Consider the following 17341-nt stretch of genomic DNA (forward strand, 5'->3'; position numbering starts at 1 on the left):
GCTTGATCAGACCAGAGGAGAAAAATCAACTTTGTAGTCAGGACTGTATACTTTAGCTCTTTCAAGAAATCTTTCTATCCTAGAACTTCCCTTGTGGTCTGGGGGCTTGACTCCATGCTTCCAATGCAGGGGCCCCCAGGTCAATCCCTGGTCAGGGAACTGGATCCCATATCCTGCAACTAAGTGTCCCTGTGCCATAACTAAAAGATCCTCACACTTCCTAGGTGGCACAGTGGCCAAGGATCCACCTGCCAATTCAGGAGACCAAGGAGATGTGGGTTTGATCCCTGAGTTGGTAAGAACCCCTGGAGAAGGGAATAGCAATCCATTCCAGTATTCTTGCCTGAAAAACTTCATGGACAGAGGAGCCTGACGGGTTATAATCCATGGGGTAACAGAGTCAGGCATGACTGAGTATGGAGACACAAATACACAGGGCACCAAGGAAAGGCAAAGATTCCATATGGGTGACTAAGACTAGGTTCAGCCACATAGTTAAACAAATAGATATTTATAAAATTTTACAGTCATGTACATGGCATATAAGTTTAAACTTTTTCACAGAGATTTGTATACAAAATTTCTCAAAAGATTACTGAGGTAATATAGTCTTTTTTAAGAATGCATGTAGGTAATTTTAAAATGTTTTACTTGCCTTGAAGCCACAGAAAAAAAAAGAGAGAGAGAGAGAGAGAGTGATTTTAAAACTGATTTTGACCCTAAATGAGCAAGAAATGTTTCCTTAAAAAAAATTATGCAGTTCAATAAAAGTTTGAGTCTGAGGCTTCCAAGGATATTTTTGAATGTAGACATTATGTTTTACAGCAACTTTAGGTTCACAATAAAATTGAATAGAAAACACAGAAAGTTCTACCATTTCAGTAAATGAGATATATTGCATCCATCAGCTATTTTTGGCCTCAAACTGTGAATGAGGGCTCCCAGACCTCCAATCTAGCAAACGCTGCCACCCCAAGGATAATGACTGCGAAACTGGGGGAAGGCAAGAAACAGTCATCTGCCACCCCTTAAGGTGAACAAGGAAATAGGATCTGATCCCAGAGAGTTGAAGTGCATAGGAAAGGGATGAATTCAGGGAGCCCAGAGGCTTACATCTTCCCATACATACAGTGCTAAATTCCTTAACTTTATTTCTGATTTTTTTTTTTTAACCTCGCAACAATCTTTGATGTTCAGACTGCCTGCTTTCTTTGTTACAAACGTGTATGTAGCCTGTCTCCCTCTTCAACTTCCTTGGAGCAATTTTCTCAGAGCTACTGACATGCTATATCCCAGGCTTCTTATCTTATGTTTTATGTGTATGTTAGTTAGTTGCTCAGTCACGTCTTACTGTTTGTAATCCCATGGACTGTAGCCTGTCAGTCTCCTCTGTCCATGGTATCCTCCAGAAATGAACCCTGGAGTGGGTTTCCATTTCCTTTTCCAGAGGATCTTTCCAACCCTGGGATCCAACCCTAGTCTCCCACATTCCAGGCAGATTCTTTACTGTCTGAGCCACCTTGGAAGCCCAGGATTGGATCCTAAATATTCCCACCAAATAAAATAACTCTCTACTTTCAGGTGGTGAGCAATGTTTTAGTTGACAGTTTCCATCTAATTCCTTGAACTCTGGTGAGTAGGGACAGGACAGTGTGGTTTGGTTTAAGGTCTTGGAAGATCATATTAAATGACAAAAAAAGTACAACCTAATACATGACAAATATGTTTTATTTGGTGACTTACTTTACAGAAGATTGTAGTCAGAAAGATGGCTTCTCAGATAACTCTGAGGAACTGTTCAAAAGTTGTAAGGGGGAGCCAGTGTAAATAAGGTCATTTGCTAAAGAAAAATTCAGAAAGCATCAAAATTTTATTGCCTATGAGAAAAAGGATACATAAAAATAAATGATAAATAAATAAATATATCATGTTCTAGCACTTAAAAAAAAAAAGAAAGAAAGAAAAAGGATACACACAAACTAATGACTTTCATACAATTTAAAATTATTTATTTTTCTGATTTTATTTATTTACTTATTTTGGCTGTGCTGGGTCTTCCTTGCTGAGTGCAGCCTTTTTCTTATTGTAGCAAGTAGGGGCTACTCTCTACTTGAAGTGCATTGGCTTCTCATTTTGGTGGTTTCTCTCATTGCAAGGCATGGGCTCCAGAGTGCGTGGGCTTCACTACTCATGGCTCCCAGACTCTAGTCCAGTGCTCAGTAGTTGTAAAGCATGCATTTAGTTGCTCTACAGTATGTGGGATCTTCCCTGACCAGGGATCCAATCTTTGTCCCTTGCATTGACAGGTGGATTCTTAACCACTGGACCTCTAGGGAAGTACTTTTTCATGCTTTTTTAATGTATGTGAAGAGGGAAGAGTCTTCCCTTCCCTCTTTAAGTCATTCATATGATATGCATCTTAACTACCTCAGGGCACACTGTCTTGGGGGGAGGTGGGCTTTAGTAGATAATGGAGTTCTGGCTTCAACCGGCTTTGTTTACTGAAATGGTAAGTGAAATATTTGTCCCCAAGAAAAAGCTTAGAAGACCAAAGTTAACTGAGAGAGAATGTCTATTGTGTCCCCTCTAAATGCTCCTGCTCACCAGGTTATGGAAGTGAAGTTGGGAAGTCATTCTTAGTCTGACCAAAATTTATTCAGGCTCATGAACCTTCTCCTAGAATTATCTCAGAGCTTCCTTGTAAAATTCAGTTTGAACAAGAATTCCAAATCAGTTCAGCAAGAACCCTACTCTTGATGTATGATCACCACAAAAATCTGATCAAAATTCCTCACTGCCCTCTATTAGTACCCAGTTCAGTTGGGCTGCCATTAGCAGAAAATCTATTAGCTTGGTTCAGCCAGAATCCTCCACAGACCTCATGTCTCCCCTTAGGAATTTACCAGCCAGGAAACACACTGCTTCTTAGCTGTGAGTACCTACCACCTGGTTCTCTTGAACTTGAACGAAGACTGATGCCAGGGTATCCTTGCCTCTATTGTCATCGTCCGAAGTAATATTTGATGTCACCTCTCACACCTGCCTCTGTCTCTGATTTTCCTTGGACATGATTCCTTCAGCTGACTACTGCTCAGGCAAGAAGGCTTCTTCCACTTACCCCCAGATTCCCACATACCAAGAATGACCCACTTGGAGTCTGGCTGCTTTGGTAGCTTCTGTATCGAAACCTGGAGTTTTTTCAGAGTTAGTTTCAACTAGCTACTTTAAAACAATGTTCTTTCTGATCTCATAGTAATCGTAATCCCAAGGGAACATCCCTAGTTTATATTCTGAAATTTCCACATTTGCACTCACATCATGGGAAGTCTCATGAACAGCCCTTCCCTACATTTATGTTGTCTGACAATTGGAGGGATCCTTCTCATCCCTTCAGCTAATCATTCACTACTCAGAAATGGGCAGACTCTTCTACCTGGCAAAGACCTTGTCTCACCAGTCTAAGAATGGGGGAATAGTAGTGCTATTTAGATATCAGTAGTGAATAAAAACTGCCCACCGAATTGCCTACCCTGTTTGTCTTCATAAAACAGAGATGTTTATGACTAACATTATTACTAACCTCATCCTATTGTTGGTCGTTAATAAAAGGGATTTGTTAGGGGAAGCACACTGATTGAAACCGCCCACCCTGGCCAGGCACCATAGTAACCATTTGCATGAGTTGTTTTATGGCAGGAGATCCTGATAAGGAATACGGAACTAATAAGCCACCACCAGCCGGAAGAGTTCGGGAAAGGTCGGGAGGAGACACTGCCTGTTCGTCCACTTCCCAGAATCCCTCTTGCTAGCATCCATCTTGGCTGAGCAATGCGTGCGCCACCAGGAAAGACTCTGAATTAGAATGATTGGCCAAAGACCACTCGGAAACTAATCCCATCCCCATAAAACCCAAGACTGTGAGCCATGCGGCAGAGCAGTTCTCCTGGGTTCCCTTACCCTCCTGCTCTCCACCCGGGTGCCCTTTCCCAATAAAATCTCTTGTTTGTCAACATGTGTCTCCTCGGACAATTCATTTCCGAGTGTTAGACAAGAGCCCAGTTTCGGGCCCTGGAAGGGGTCCCCCTTCCTGCAACAGATTGATGACTTAGGGTTTAAAATTTGTCTACTGAATAAAATCAATTTAACCTTACTTTGATGGATTTAGAAAAGCCTATAAAAGTCTCAAGTACTGAAGAAGATAAGCAGAATCTTCTGGCTCTGGAGTGACCAGTTAGGTTCCCCACAGGGTCTGAGGTCTGAGTACCCCTCCAGGCACATCAGAGTAAGTTTCCAACCTCATATAAGGACACCCTTTTCTTACCCACGGTTAGCTAGTCTTAAAGAGTAACATGTATCTCTGGATGGCAAGGAAAGTTTTTCAAAAAATTATTTTTCACATGACCACATTTAGGTATTGTTTTGCATCACAGTGTAGTTTTGCCTGAATCCCAAACATTTTAATTTGTGCTTTGCCTGATACTGTTTTTGTGTATGTATGTGTAAATTAATTAATTTAACTGGAGGCTAATGACTTTACAATATTGTAGTGGTTTTTGCCATACATTCACATGAATCAGTCATGGGTGTACATGTGTTCCCCATCCTGAACCCCCCTTCTACCTCCCTCCCCATCCCATCCCTCAGCGTCGTCCCAGTGCACCAGCCCTGAGCACCCTGTCTCATGCATGGAACCTGGACTGGCTATCTGTTTCACATATGATAATATACATGTTTCAATGCTATTCTCTTAAATCATCCCACCCTCACCTTCTCCCACAGAGTCCAAAAGTTCACTCTTTACATCTGTGTTTCTTTTTCTGTCTTGTATATAGGGTCATCGTTACCATCTTTCTAAATTCCATATATATGTGTTAATATACTGTACTGGTGTTTTTCTTTCTGAATTACTTCATGTTGTATAATAGGTTCCAGTTTCATCCACCTCATTAGAACTGATTCAAATGCATTCTTTTTAATAGCTGAGTAATATTCCATTGTGCATATGTACAACAGCTTTCTTACCCATTCATCTGCCGATGGACACCTAGGTTGCTTCCATGTCCTGGCTACTGTAAACAGTGCTGTGATGAACACTGGGGTGCATGTGTCTCTTTCAATTCTGGTTTCCTCAGTGTGTATGCCCAGCAGTGGGATTGCTGGGTCATATGGCAGTTCTATTTCCAGTTTTTAAAGGAATCTACACACTGTTATCCATAGTGGCTATACTAGTTTGCATTCCCACCAACAGTGTAAGAGGGTTCCCTTTTCTCCACACCCTTTCCAGGATTTACTGTTTGTAGACTTTTTGATAGCAGCCATTCTGGCAGTCGTGAAATGGTACCTCATTGTGGTTTTGATTTGCATTTCTCTGATAATGAGTGATGTTGAGCTTCTTTTCATGTTTTTGTTATCCATCTGTATGTCTTTGGAGAAATGTCTGTTTAGTTCTTTGGCCCATTTTTTGATTGGGTCATTTATTTTTCTGGACTTGAGCTGCAGGAGTTGCTTGTATATTTTGGAGATTATTTCTTTGTCAGCTGCTTCATCTGCTATTATTTTCTCTCATTCTGAAGGCTGTCTTTTCACCTTGCTTATAGTTTCCTTCATTGTGCAAAAGCTGATAATATTTTTAAATGACCTGACTAATTAGATACTTTAAATGAAAACCATCAGTTTGGAATTTAATTTATTCAAACTTAAAATGATTTTTATACACAAATATAATTCAAGTTAGGTGTATATCTGAAAGGTTGTTGCTGAACGATAAGATGCCAGAATTCTTGGCCTCCGGAGGAGACAAATTCAATCCGGGGCCAGAGAGGAGGCTGGATCGCTCAGAGCTTTTGTGTAATAGTTTTACTAAAGTATAAAGGAGATAGAGAAAGCTTCTGACATAGGCATCAGAAGGGGGCAAAAGAGTACCCCCTCCTAGTCTTTAGCTGTATGTTATATAGTCACTCACAGTCTGTTAATGAAAAGAAAGGAATGTCATAAAATTTAGAATAGCACCAGATAATTCATCCCTGGCCATAAAACGATTGACTTGAATCTTGTAGAAGAGCAGAACACCAACAAATAGTTTCATTTACATAGATTAGGGGAACAATACCTGAGTAAGTAAGTTAGGCCATTTGACAGAGCCAACTTGAAGATAGAGTCTGGGGTACATTAACATAGCTTAAGACAACATTTCCATAAGAAAAAGAAAGTATTGGTTAACTCAAAGTTTGAGAGTAGTTAGCTTTAGGTGAGACCAGGTGTCATGGCAACACAGCATTTTAAGAGAAACCTCTTTTTAAATTTCTATAGAGAAGGAAAAACATATCACTGGTTTGTTTCTTCTTGCCACTTAAGAGAGATAAAAATGTCTGGCACTTGCAGCCTCTTTCCTCCATTTGGAGACCCCTGGCCTTCCTGCCTGTTACCCTCTCATATCCTTCATTTTACCAATCATTTTAATGGGAATAACTGAGGATGGAGGCTGTGTTGATCCACATGACCCTCCTCTTCCCATAGATTTAGGGCTCTAAGTCATAGTTGGAATATTTTCCACAAATAAAGATTCAAGTGAGCTTTCAGACTCCTTAGTACTGACTTCCAGTACCAAGGAGACATGAATTAGGCAAAGCAGTGGATGTACCTGAATGGGCTAGTGGTTGCATTTTTCCTCATCAGTACTTGTGAGATGCTTGTGTCAAATCCAGTAGGGAAAGAGGTATTGCTTTGTGCCCCTGAGTCCACAGTGTAATATGGGCTGTTTTGCCTCATGTCCACCTTTTCCAGTTTCTTATTGTGTGCTGTGTGATATTTTAAGAAAAAAAAATTATGTGCCTGAAAATATCTCCTACTTTCCTGTACACTCTTTCTATCCCATTTATGTGTGTCTGAGTCAATTCATGCCATTACAACCATATGCATTGAGGGGATTAAACAAAGAAAATTTACACCTTCCAATTCTGGCGGTTGAAAGCCTGAGATTAAAGAGACAGTGAAGTTAGGTTGTGGAGGGAACAAACTTCCTACTTTCCTCATTTGGTGTGGGAAAGGGAGCACAAGTCTCTTCATTTGATTCTAAGGGCACTAAATGGCTCAAGGATCTCCAGCTTCATGATCTCACTCAAACCTAGTTATATCCTAAGGTAACTTCAACTTCCATCACCCTGGGGAGTAAAGCTTTAGGGTATGAATTTGTGGGATGTGTCTGTGGGGTGTGTGTGTCTGTGTGAGGTAGAGTAGGAGATAGGGAACAAATATGCAGTTCATAGAAACCCATCACCATGAAGAAAAGGTGCCGGACCAGCCGGGAGGTTTCAGCGAGCAACACGGCGCGTTCCTTTAGGCTAAGAAATAAAGACACAGAACAGATGGGGTCGAGAGGATCGCTGCAGTCAGCGATGATTCTTTATTTCTCAGGGTTACATTTATACTAAACCAAGAAGAGAATCTTAAGAAGAGAAAATATTTTTCCATAAACATCACTTTGAGATAACAATCACCAGAACTCTCTGATAACGTCAAGGGATAAGAAGGGCATCCCGTTTATCTTAAGGGTGGTCATGAAAGGCTTATCTATCTGCATCATGTGTGCATTCAAGGCTTACTAGTGTTCTGATTAACTTTGGATTCCAGGAGAGGGGTGGCGGGACAGAGAGCTATGTCCTTGAAGGGACCCTTGATAATCAATCAAGGCAGCTCCCAGAGTCAGCTCTTTCAAGCCGCTCCCCACAGCTCCCCCTCTTTTATTTAGTAAAATGGCACGCCTGATTTTTTTGGCGTAAATAATTACTGTGTAGGACAGCCTTGATGTCCCACAACTCTGTAATGAATTTCTTTATGATACAAGGAGCAATGCACACAAAAAGCGCAAACACTAGGAGCACAGCCACGACCCCCGATAAAAGATGCCAAAGTGAGGTAATCGAGGGAAAATTGGAAAACAAACTGTTAACAAACTCTTAAGCATTTTTTGCCAAATCCATGCTAGCCCGAGGAGCATTTTCTATATCAAGAATTTCCTGATGAAGTTGTAATAGATCCAAGGAAATGTTTTCATTATACCAAATACCATCTAAATGTAATTTTATCTTATTCCAAGGGGTCTCAGTATTATTATAAATTTTTGGAGTTACACAAATCCAATGATAATTAGCATGACACCTGATTTTAGCCCTCAATTTCAAGCTTAATATTTCTTCTCCCAAAAATCTCACGGTATCATAGAGGGCATTTAGCCTATCTTCAAGTTTTCTATCAATATCTTCCTGAATTCCTAAAGCTTTTGAAGTGTTCTTTGCTAAATCATCTACAATATTAGCAGTATGCACAGATTGAGCTAAAGATACAGAAGCAGTAGTAGCAGAAGCAATTAAAGCTATAAGAGCTACTACTCCCAGAATTATTAATCCTATCCCCCTTCGTGGCCTAGCAAGGGCTGTACGCACCTTATTCCACAGCTCAAGCCCTGACTCCTCATACCAAGGTTCAGTAAGGTTCACAGGCATCATGACAAAGGGTGGTTGTTTGACTATCAAAGCCCCAGAATTATTTTCCATACCTCTTATACAATTAGTCAGGGTACAATTAAAACAATGAACATGATATAGACTAGCATTTTTAGAAAGAGTCACAGAGCCAACAAGGATCATAAAGGGATAGGATACACAGGCCCGAGGATATCTCCAAGTCTCATTCCACCAATGTGCTCTCCAGGATAGTACTCCTTTGATCTTCCCTCCGGTCCGCAAACTAGTCCCATCTGTTCCGAAAGCAGCCAACAGCTTCCGTATCTCAGTCTGATACACCGTGGTACCGCCAAGATTCCGAATTCTGGCTGCAAGTTGTCTGCTGCCTTCCCTTCCGGGGTTCCTGTTGGAGTCTGGCGACCAGTCCCAAAGGGAATGTGTGTCATTAGTAATAGAATATACAGTAGCAGTCTCATCTCTACAAAGTTTCCATGGCACAGCTATATATCGTCCTTCTACCCCCAGGCCACAAAATGGGATGTCTTTAGGTCCGGTTCCATTGACTCGTCGTGCATATCCTGTGGATCTCGTAATGCTAGGAATATCCACTATCCAATTACGGTGGTCATGGTCGTAATTATAACCAAAGTATTGTGCATCTGTAACAGTAAGACATCCTGAAACATTATGATTTCGGAAAAAGCACATTGGTAATTGTGAAGAGGATCCAGTATAAGAAATGTTGGCATTCTGCGGAAAAATATGTTTATCAGAAGACCCCCCCAAAAGTATTGTGTCATTCACATACACAGGAACGGAACTCATTTCCCATCCGACAGGCTGCAAAAGAGGGGGATCAGGAACATATGCCCAGAAGACATCAGCATTCATGGAACTTATCTGGTTCAAAAGGAGTAATAAAGAAATTAATATACTAGTAGTGAAAGAATCTGAAAAACACCATGAAACTCCCTGGCCTGTGTAAATTTTCCACTTGCGCAGAATTTTCCGTTTGCAAAATAAGGATAGAGAAATGTAAACGGAACGTCTATAGGTTTCCCAATAACTGCACAAACAAGCCTGCTGTTTTCCGGAACCAACTGACGTCAAGCACCTGTATTCACAGATAAGATGACCCCATATGATACACATCATGTTACTTTTATGTTACTCATTCACTGTACTGGATGTTGTAACGGTATACATTATGTTATTCATTCACTGTACTGGATGTGATGACAATGTGACTTCTTCCTATATAAGTCAGCTTACACTGCTATACGGTGCGACTCTGCCTCCGAGGAGACTAGAGTCGCCCGGCTTGCGCAAACCGACAATAAAGCCTCTTGCATATTGCATCTGCTGGACTGTTTATTGAGTCGCGGGAGCTCCTCTCCGGAACAGAGACCTGACGTTTGGGTCTTACAGTAGGAGAGGCAGGGGAAGGGTTTGGAGCCTTCTCACACACCATCTGTAACAGGGCCTGTATCTGCTGAGCTATCGGCAGCGGGACCGTCTCCTGGATTGTGAGCTGTCTCATTCTCTCCACCAGTGATCTCCTCCACCGTGCGTACCAGCCTTTCCAGGAGCCAGCGCGGCGCTTCGGCATTCTGCGGGAAAACACAAACATGACCTCTCCCCCATATTAGAACTGGATCTGGCCCATGCCATCTGCCTTTCAGCGGGTCTTTCCACCTGACCAATGGCCGAGACTTTTTATTATCATAGTGCCAAAAACGTTGAGCTGCTGATTTGCCATCTCGGTCAAGGCTTAAAAAATTCAAAACAAACAAAGCATGACTAAGAAGATTGTTAGGCGTAATAACATACAGACTCCCCCTTTTTAATTTTTTCAATTGGTGCTGAAGGGTTTGATGTGCCCGCTCAACAATTCCTTGGCCCTGTGGATTATATGGAATACCAGTCTTATGCACAATTTGTAATTGGGCACAGAAGGCTTGAAAATTGCGACCAGTATATCCAGGGCCATTGTCTGTTTTGATGCATTTAGGTAGGCCCATAGCAGAAAAGCTCCGTAAGCAATGCTGAATACAATGCTTACTAGCCTCTCCAGGTTGAAGTGTGGCCATGAGGAAACCAGAAAAGGTATCAACAGTAACGTACACATATTTTAATTTACCAATATCAGGGATGTGAGTAACATCCATTTGCCATAGATCATTAGGAAGCAAGCCTCGAGGGTTGACCCCATATGTTGGGAGCACAAAAAATTGTGGACAAGTAGGACAAGCTTTTACAATTTGACGAGTGGCTTCCCGAGAAATTCCAAATTGTAACCGTAAAGAATTGCTGTTCTGATGGTGTATTGCATGAGAGGCCTGTGCCGCAGAGATAGGGGTTAAGGAAGAATAACATACCATACGGATGGCTTCATCTGCCAGAGCATTCCCGGCCGTTAAAGGCCCAGGAAGGGCAGTGTGAGCGCGTATGTGCCCAAAAAAGCAAGGATGAGTTCGGGCTCGAATGAGATTCTGAATTTTCAAAAACAAGGTTTGAATAGAGGGCTTTGCAGCTCCAATGAGGGGTACTGTTTCAATGACTGAGAGAGCTCTGACAACATAATGACTGTCAGAGTATAAATCAAAACTTTGAGGAACACGTTGCAGAGCTTGGAGTACTGCAAAAAGCTCTACTTCTTGAGCTGATGAATATGAGGTTTGACAATAATAAGATTCATTTTCAATCACCAAACTGGCCATGCCATTGGAAGATCCATCAGTAAAGACAGTTGTCCCCTTTTCCAAAGGGCATTGCTGCACGACTTTTGGAAAAATAAACTGATGCCGCTGTGCAAATTGTAATAACTTATTAGCAGGATATTGTTGTTTAATCTCCCCTGCATACTGTGCAAGCGCAATTGCCCAATCATCAGAAAATTGAGAGAGCCATAGTTGCTGTTCAGTTGAAAAAGGAATACAAATAAAGTGGGGATCTCTTCCCAAATAAGTCACAGATTCCTGTCTACCTTTTGCTATTACTTTGGCTACAAGAACATGATAAGGACTTAATACCCGTAAAGGAGAAACTGGCAAGTAAATCCACCTTAGAGGGTTATCTTGAAACAGGACACCGGTAGGTGAATGTTCTGAGGCAAGGATATAAAGTCCCCAAGGCCTTTCATAGTCACAGTAACTGGAATGCTGCTGTGATAAGGCAGTTTCCACTTTCTGAAGAGCTCGCTCTCCAGCTTCTGTAAGGCTGCGTGGGGAGGTAGGATTATTATCTCCCTTTAAGATATCAAAAAGAGGCTTTAATTCATATGTTGCAAAATGTAGATAGGGTCTAATCCAATTAATGTCCCCAAGCAACTTTTGAAAATCATTAAGTGTTTTCAGATTATCCCTTCGCAAAGCAATGGGCTGAACTCCAAATGTCTCCCTTTCTAAACGAAAGCCAAGATAGGAATAAGGAGGAAAGGTTATGTGCCTGAAAATATCTCCTACTTTCCTGTACACTCTTTCTATCCCATTTATGTGTGTCTGAGTCAATTCATGCCATTACAACCATATGCATTGAGGGGATTAAACAAAGAAAATTTACATCTTCCAATTCTGGCGGTTGAAAGCCTGAGATTAAAGAGACAGTGAAGTTAGGTTGTGGAGGGAACAAACTTCCTACTTTCCTCATTTGGTGTGGGAAAGGGAGCACAAGTCTCTTCATTTGATTCTAAGGGCACTAAATGGCTCAAGGATCTCCAGCTTCATGATCTCACTCAAACCTAGTTATATCCTAAGGTAACTTCAACTTCCATCACCCTGGGGAGTAAAGCTTTAGGGTATGAATTTGTGGGATGTGTCTGTGGGGTGTGTGTGTCTGTGTGAGGTAGAGTAGGAGATAGGGAACAAATATGCAGTTCATAGAAACCCATCACCATGAAGAAAAGGCAAGATTACTGTGGACCCATCAATATTCCAGTGGTCATCCTCCTCTCTATGTATTTGCCACATCCACACCCAAGCTGCCTGCAAATAACCAAGACCATGGCATCTCCTGTGTCCGTCCACCTATGTGTGTCCAACACGACCGCTCTGATCAAGCCAGGATGCAGGTTGTGCCCTTTCCTTTGTCTCCATTCCTGCTTCTCTGCCTACCAACAAAATCATTTCCCAACAACCACTGCAGAGATTGAGAGAATATTACTCAGATCATGGAAATCTTACCAAGTATCTCCTCTTTATTCCAAGCCCCATGTGACCTGCCCAAGCCTTCCCTGCCCAGCGCCAGTGACCTTCACCTGTTCCCAAGTTGGCCACACACTTCACCACAGTGTTTGCTCAGTCCACCCAGTGCCCCAACAAAATCCTCTCAACTAAAACAATTCTTTGTTTCATCAACAATTATTCAGGTTCCTGAGCTTCTCCCAGGAGTGTCTGAAGGTTTTCACATAAAATTCACTTTGAATAAGAATTGTAACTCTCTTTAGGAAGAAACCACACTCTTAATATCAGATCACCCCCAATATGTTATCAGAATTCCTCACTGTCCACTCTTGTTATCAGATAAGGTGTTCAGCAAGAAGATTGGTTTAGCCAGAATTCCTCCCAGAAGTGATATCATCTCCTTGAAATTTACCAGCCAGCAAAACCCTGTTTCTTGGTATTGAATCCATAACTGCACCTGTTGAATTGTGAATGAAGTCCATTTACATAATGGGGTATATTTTCCTGTATTGTATAGTTTTGAATAAAAGTTGGCTTTACCACTGACATCTGTGTCTGTGTCTGAGTTTCTCTGTCACAATTTCACAGGTGATTATTTCTCAGGAAGGAAAGGTCTCCTGAATACCCTCCATGTTCCCAATTCCTTGAATGGCCTACTTGGAGTCTGGCTACATTTAGAGCTTCCATATCAGTCTTTGGGGGTCTTCCCTGATAGCTCAGTTGGTAAAGAATACACCTGCAATGTAGGAGACCCCAGTTTAATTCCCGGGTTGGGGAGATCTGCAGGAGACGGGATAGGCTACCCACTCCAGTATTCTTGGGTTTCACTTGTGACTCAGCTGGTAAAGAATCTACCTGCCATGCAAGAGACCTGGGTTCGATCCCTGGGTTGGGAAGATCCCCTGGAAAAGGGAAAGGCTACCCATTCCAGTATTCTGGTCTGAAGAATTCCATGGACTGTATAGTTCATGGGGTCACAAAGAGTCAAACACAATGGAATAACTTTCACTTTTCACTATCAGTCCTTGCTCCCAGCATGTCCCATGCTTCTGAAAACTGCCACATCATCGCAGCTCAGTGTGAATCACCTAGAGGTCTATCACACTGTCAGAGAGCAAGTAGCTGCAGATACACTCCCAATTTTAAAGAGGGCCATCTTTGAAGTCTTGGAATCACGGTCTGTGTTGTATTGTTCCTGCCCCTCCTCCAAATCTTCCCAGTTCATGCAGTGGTAAGGAACCTGCCTGCCAATATAGGAGACCCAAGAGACTTGGGTTTGATCCCTAAGTCATGAAATTCCCCTAGAAGAGGAAATGGCAACCTGCTCCAGTGTTCTTGCCTGGAAAAATTGGTGGACAGAGGAGCTTGTTGGGCTACACCCCTCAGGCATGACTGAACATGCATGCATGCATCCACTTCCTTCAAACCTATAGGTTTCTTTCTTTACCAGCCCACAAATAAAGAAGAGTCAAACAAGGAGTATCATGAGTTTGCAGAATATAGGCTTGAATATCAGGAGAAACTGGAGGGACCTGCATTACCTCCATTCCACACAAGAGAAAACTTAGACCCAGAGATATAACATGACTCCAAGTTCTCGAAACATGTTACAGACTCTCAATGAGTAATGTTCATTGAATGAATGACTGATGGGAGAATAGGAAAGAGAGAAAGTTTGGGGTGAAGACACAGTGACAGCTGAGATGGAGTCAGCTAGCCTCCTCACACCTCCTGCACCATCCATTCATCCCACAAACATCTACTGACCCAAGGTCAAGCCAGTCTCTGGCCTTCAGTCCAGAAGGAAAGGGATGTTAAGCAAATACTGATGTGAGAGTGTGATGTCAGGGGGCAGGATTATAAAAGTGGATACTTTGTGGGTCAGTGGGTCCTAAGGGAGTTCCCTGGGGGTGTGCTGAAGTGAAGGGGCAGGTGATAGCAGCAATGGGGTTATGAGGACATGAACTAATCAGGGACAGCTTCCTTGAAGAGGAAACATTTATGCTGAGACTAGAATGCTGAGAGAGACCATCTAAGTGCAGGGACAGTTGGGAGGGAGGACTGGGTGATGCAGACTGTAGAAATGGCATGTGCTGGCACAGTTGGGAAGGAGCTTCAGAGGTTTGCTGAAGTCCCAGAAAGATGGTGTATTAAGTCCAACTGCAGTTGTAACAAAAAACAACAGCTCCAGAGTCTTAAAGCAACACAGGTTTATTTCCTTAGAGCTCTAGAAATGAGAAGCCCATAGGACATTCTGTGCTCCCTCTGGAGGCTCTAGGAGTGAGTTGTTTCCTTGTCTTCCAGGAAGCACCTGCATTCCTTGGCTCCTGGCCTCTTCCTCCATTTCCAAAGCTAGCAGTATAGCATCTTCTTTCCTTTCTGTCTCCCTCTCTGTAAGGACCCTGCGATTACATCTGGCTCACTGGATAATCAGCCTCACCTCCATATCTCAAAAAAGTTCATCACAATTGCAAAGTTCCCCCTGAATATAAATGATCTAATTCATATATTCCAGGGATAAGGATGTGCATATTTAGGGGATGGGCATGATCAATCTGCATCCTGGAACCAGGCAGGAGTCCTCTGGCTTAGCACCTGCTCCATCACTTAGACCTCAACCCTTTCTGGGCAGTTGAGAAGGTGGAGGACAATGGTTGGGGGTTGAGGGGGGATTGAATGGATCCCAGTGCTCTATGAACTTATAGACACACACACACACACACACACACACACACACACAGAGTCTAACACTGACTGTTAACCCTGCACTAAATGGAAGTATGTGAGTCAGATTACTAAGCGTTCAAACATAAGACTAAAACTTTGCTGACAGGTTAACAATTGGGCTGCCTGATCAATAGCTCTAAAAGAGTAGAAATGAGGGTGGAGGACATTCCTGTTTCCCCTGGACGCTCAAAGCGAGGAAGCTCAGTCTCTTTGGCAGATGTGGTAGGGATTAGGGGAAGTGCTTATCCAAGCACTGATATTGGTCTCACCCTCTGAGTTTCTGGATCAGTAGGTTTGGCGTAGGGCTCAAAAGTCACTTTTTAAAAAGTTCTCAGGGCTTCCCTGATGGTCCAATGGTTAAGAACCTGCCTTGCAATGCAGGGGACACTAATTTGACCCCTGGTCTGAGAAGGTCTCACCTTTCATTGATTATTAGTGAGCCAGTGATCTAGAACCAATGAATTCTACAACATGAGTTGTTGTAGAAGCCACAACAACTGAAGTCGGATTGCTTACAGCCTGTACTCCATGCAAGGAATGCCACCGCAGACATAGCAGGCACATCAAAAACTAGAGTGTAACCCCACTCTCTGCAGCTAGAAAAAGCCGGAGAGCAGCAGTGAAGACCCACCACAGCCAAAAATAAAATAAATGGTAAAATAAATCTTTAAAAATAAAATTTTAAAAAGTTCTCAATTGATGTTGATGCTGCAGGTTGGGGGACAAGACACTGAGAGTCACTGTAGCAGGTGGAGCTACTCCATTGTTATTTTATCTGTACAGTTTTTGGAATAATAGATTCTTCAGAGAAGACAATGTGGAAAACATCTAAATTTCATGCTCCTTCAAACTTCCTCCTGGAAGTGAAATGCCTGTGACTCCAGGATTTTATTACAAAGCTCAAAGTAGGTAGAACACTGCTGGCACAGTGCAGTATTTAAGAGCATCAACAAAAAGAACATCCAGTTCCATGATTTAGAGGCTGTGTGCCTTGGAAGAAGTTACTGCCCCTCTCTGAATCTCTTTCTTCTCTATTGAATAGGTACCATACTGGACTCAGATAAAAACACTAAGCCCAGAGTTTGGTGCAGAATAAATCCTCCATAAATGGCAGGGCTATCTGACATTCAAAGACCACAAGCCTTGAAATAGCCAAGGCCACAGGGACAACCAGAATCTGAGGCAGAGTCTCACATGCCAGCCATCCCCTCTTCCAAACTGTGTTGTTTTGATTCTAGAAACAAGTACCTTAAGAGAAAACCCAGGGAACCAAGTTCAGCTCATTGACTGGGATAAGCCTGGTGGCCAACTGGACAATTACCTATAGTTGGCTATGGCTCAGGCTCCCAGGTGCTCCAGTGGTAAAGAATCTGCCTGCAATGCAAAAGACCCAAGAGGCAGAGGTTCCATCCCTGGGTTTGGAAGACCCCTGGAGTAGGAAATGGCAACCTTCTCCAGTGTTCTTGCCTGAAAAATTCCATGGACAAGGAGCCTAGCAGGTTACAGTCCATGGAGTGGCAAACATGCACACATGCACCTATATGACTTAGACTCAGGATTTCTCTGATTGGCACTAATCTAGGGAGCAGATGTGAAAGAAAATCCAAATCAGACTTCTCCATCCAGCAACTTTCTATTCTTTCTTAGAAACCATCTGTGAGTACAGGTATAGGTATACAGATGCTAGGATAAGTCATGCTTAAATGGAAAGACTAAGCCTTGTTGACCTACAAACCATTTGGAGCTTACTCCAAAGTTCCAGTTCTGGCCAGACATTACCTTGCTCACAGCTCAATTCAGACCCTGGACCTCAGGATCTTTGTTTGAGATAGAGATTGTTTCTGAGGGTCCTGTGACACAGTAGTTACTCTGGGTGATTCCTGAGTCTGACTTTCCTGCTGGGTCATGTTTATCCTGGACTTGGACTCCCACAGCCACTGGAGAAGAAGCTTGGCTGCATGTTGTTTCTGA

General features: G+C 42.5%; 1 protein-coding gene across 1 annotated transcript; it reads right to left on the reverse strand.

Moving 5' to 3' along the window:
• Window positions 1-7631: 7631 nt before the first annotated feature.
• On the reverse strand, window positions 7632-9387 carry LOC136169128 (endogenous retrovirus group K member 13-1 Env polyprotein-like). The gene is given in 1 exon segment (XM_065936906.1): window positions 7632-9387. A coding segment is annotated over 1 exon segment (1614 nt). The 5' UTR covers window positions 9354-9387; the 3' UTR covers window positions 7632-7739.
• Between the last annotated feature and the right edge of the window lie 7954 nt (window positions 9388-17341).

Source organism: Muntiacus reevesi, chromosome 5, assembly GCF_963930625.1.
Source record: "Muntiacus reevesi chromosome 5, mMunRee1.1, whole genome shotgun sequence".
Lineage (NCBI taxonomy): Eukaryota > Metazoa > Chordata > Mammalia > Artiodactyla > Cervidae > Muntiacus > Muntiacus reevesi.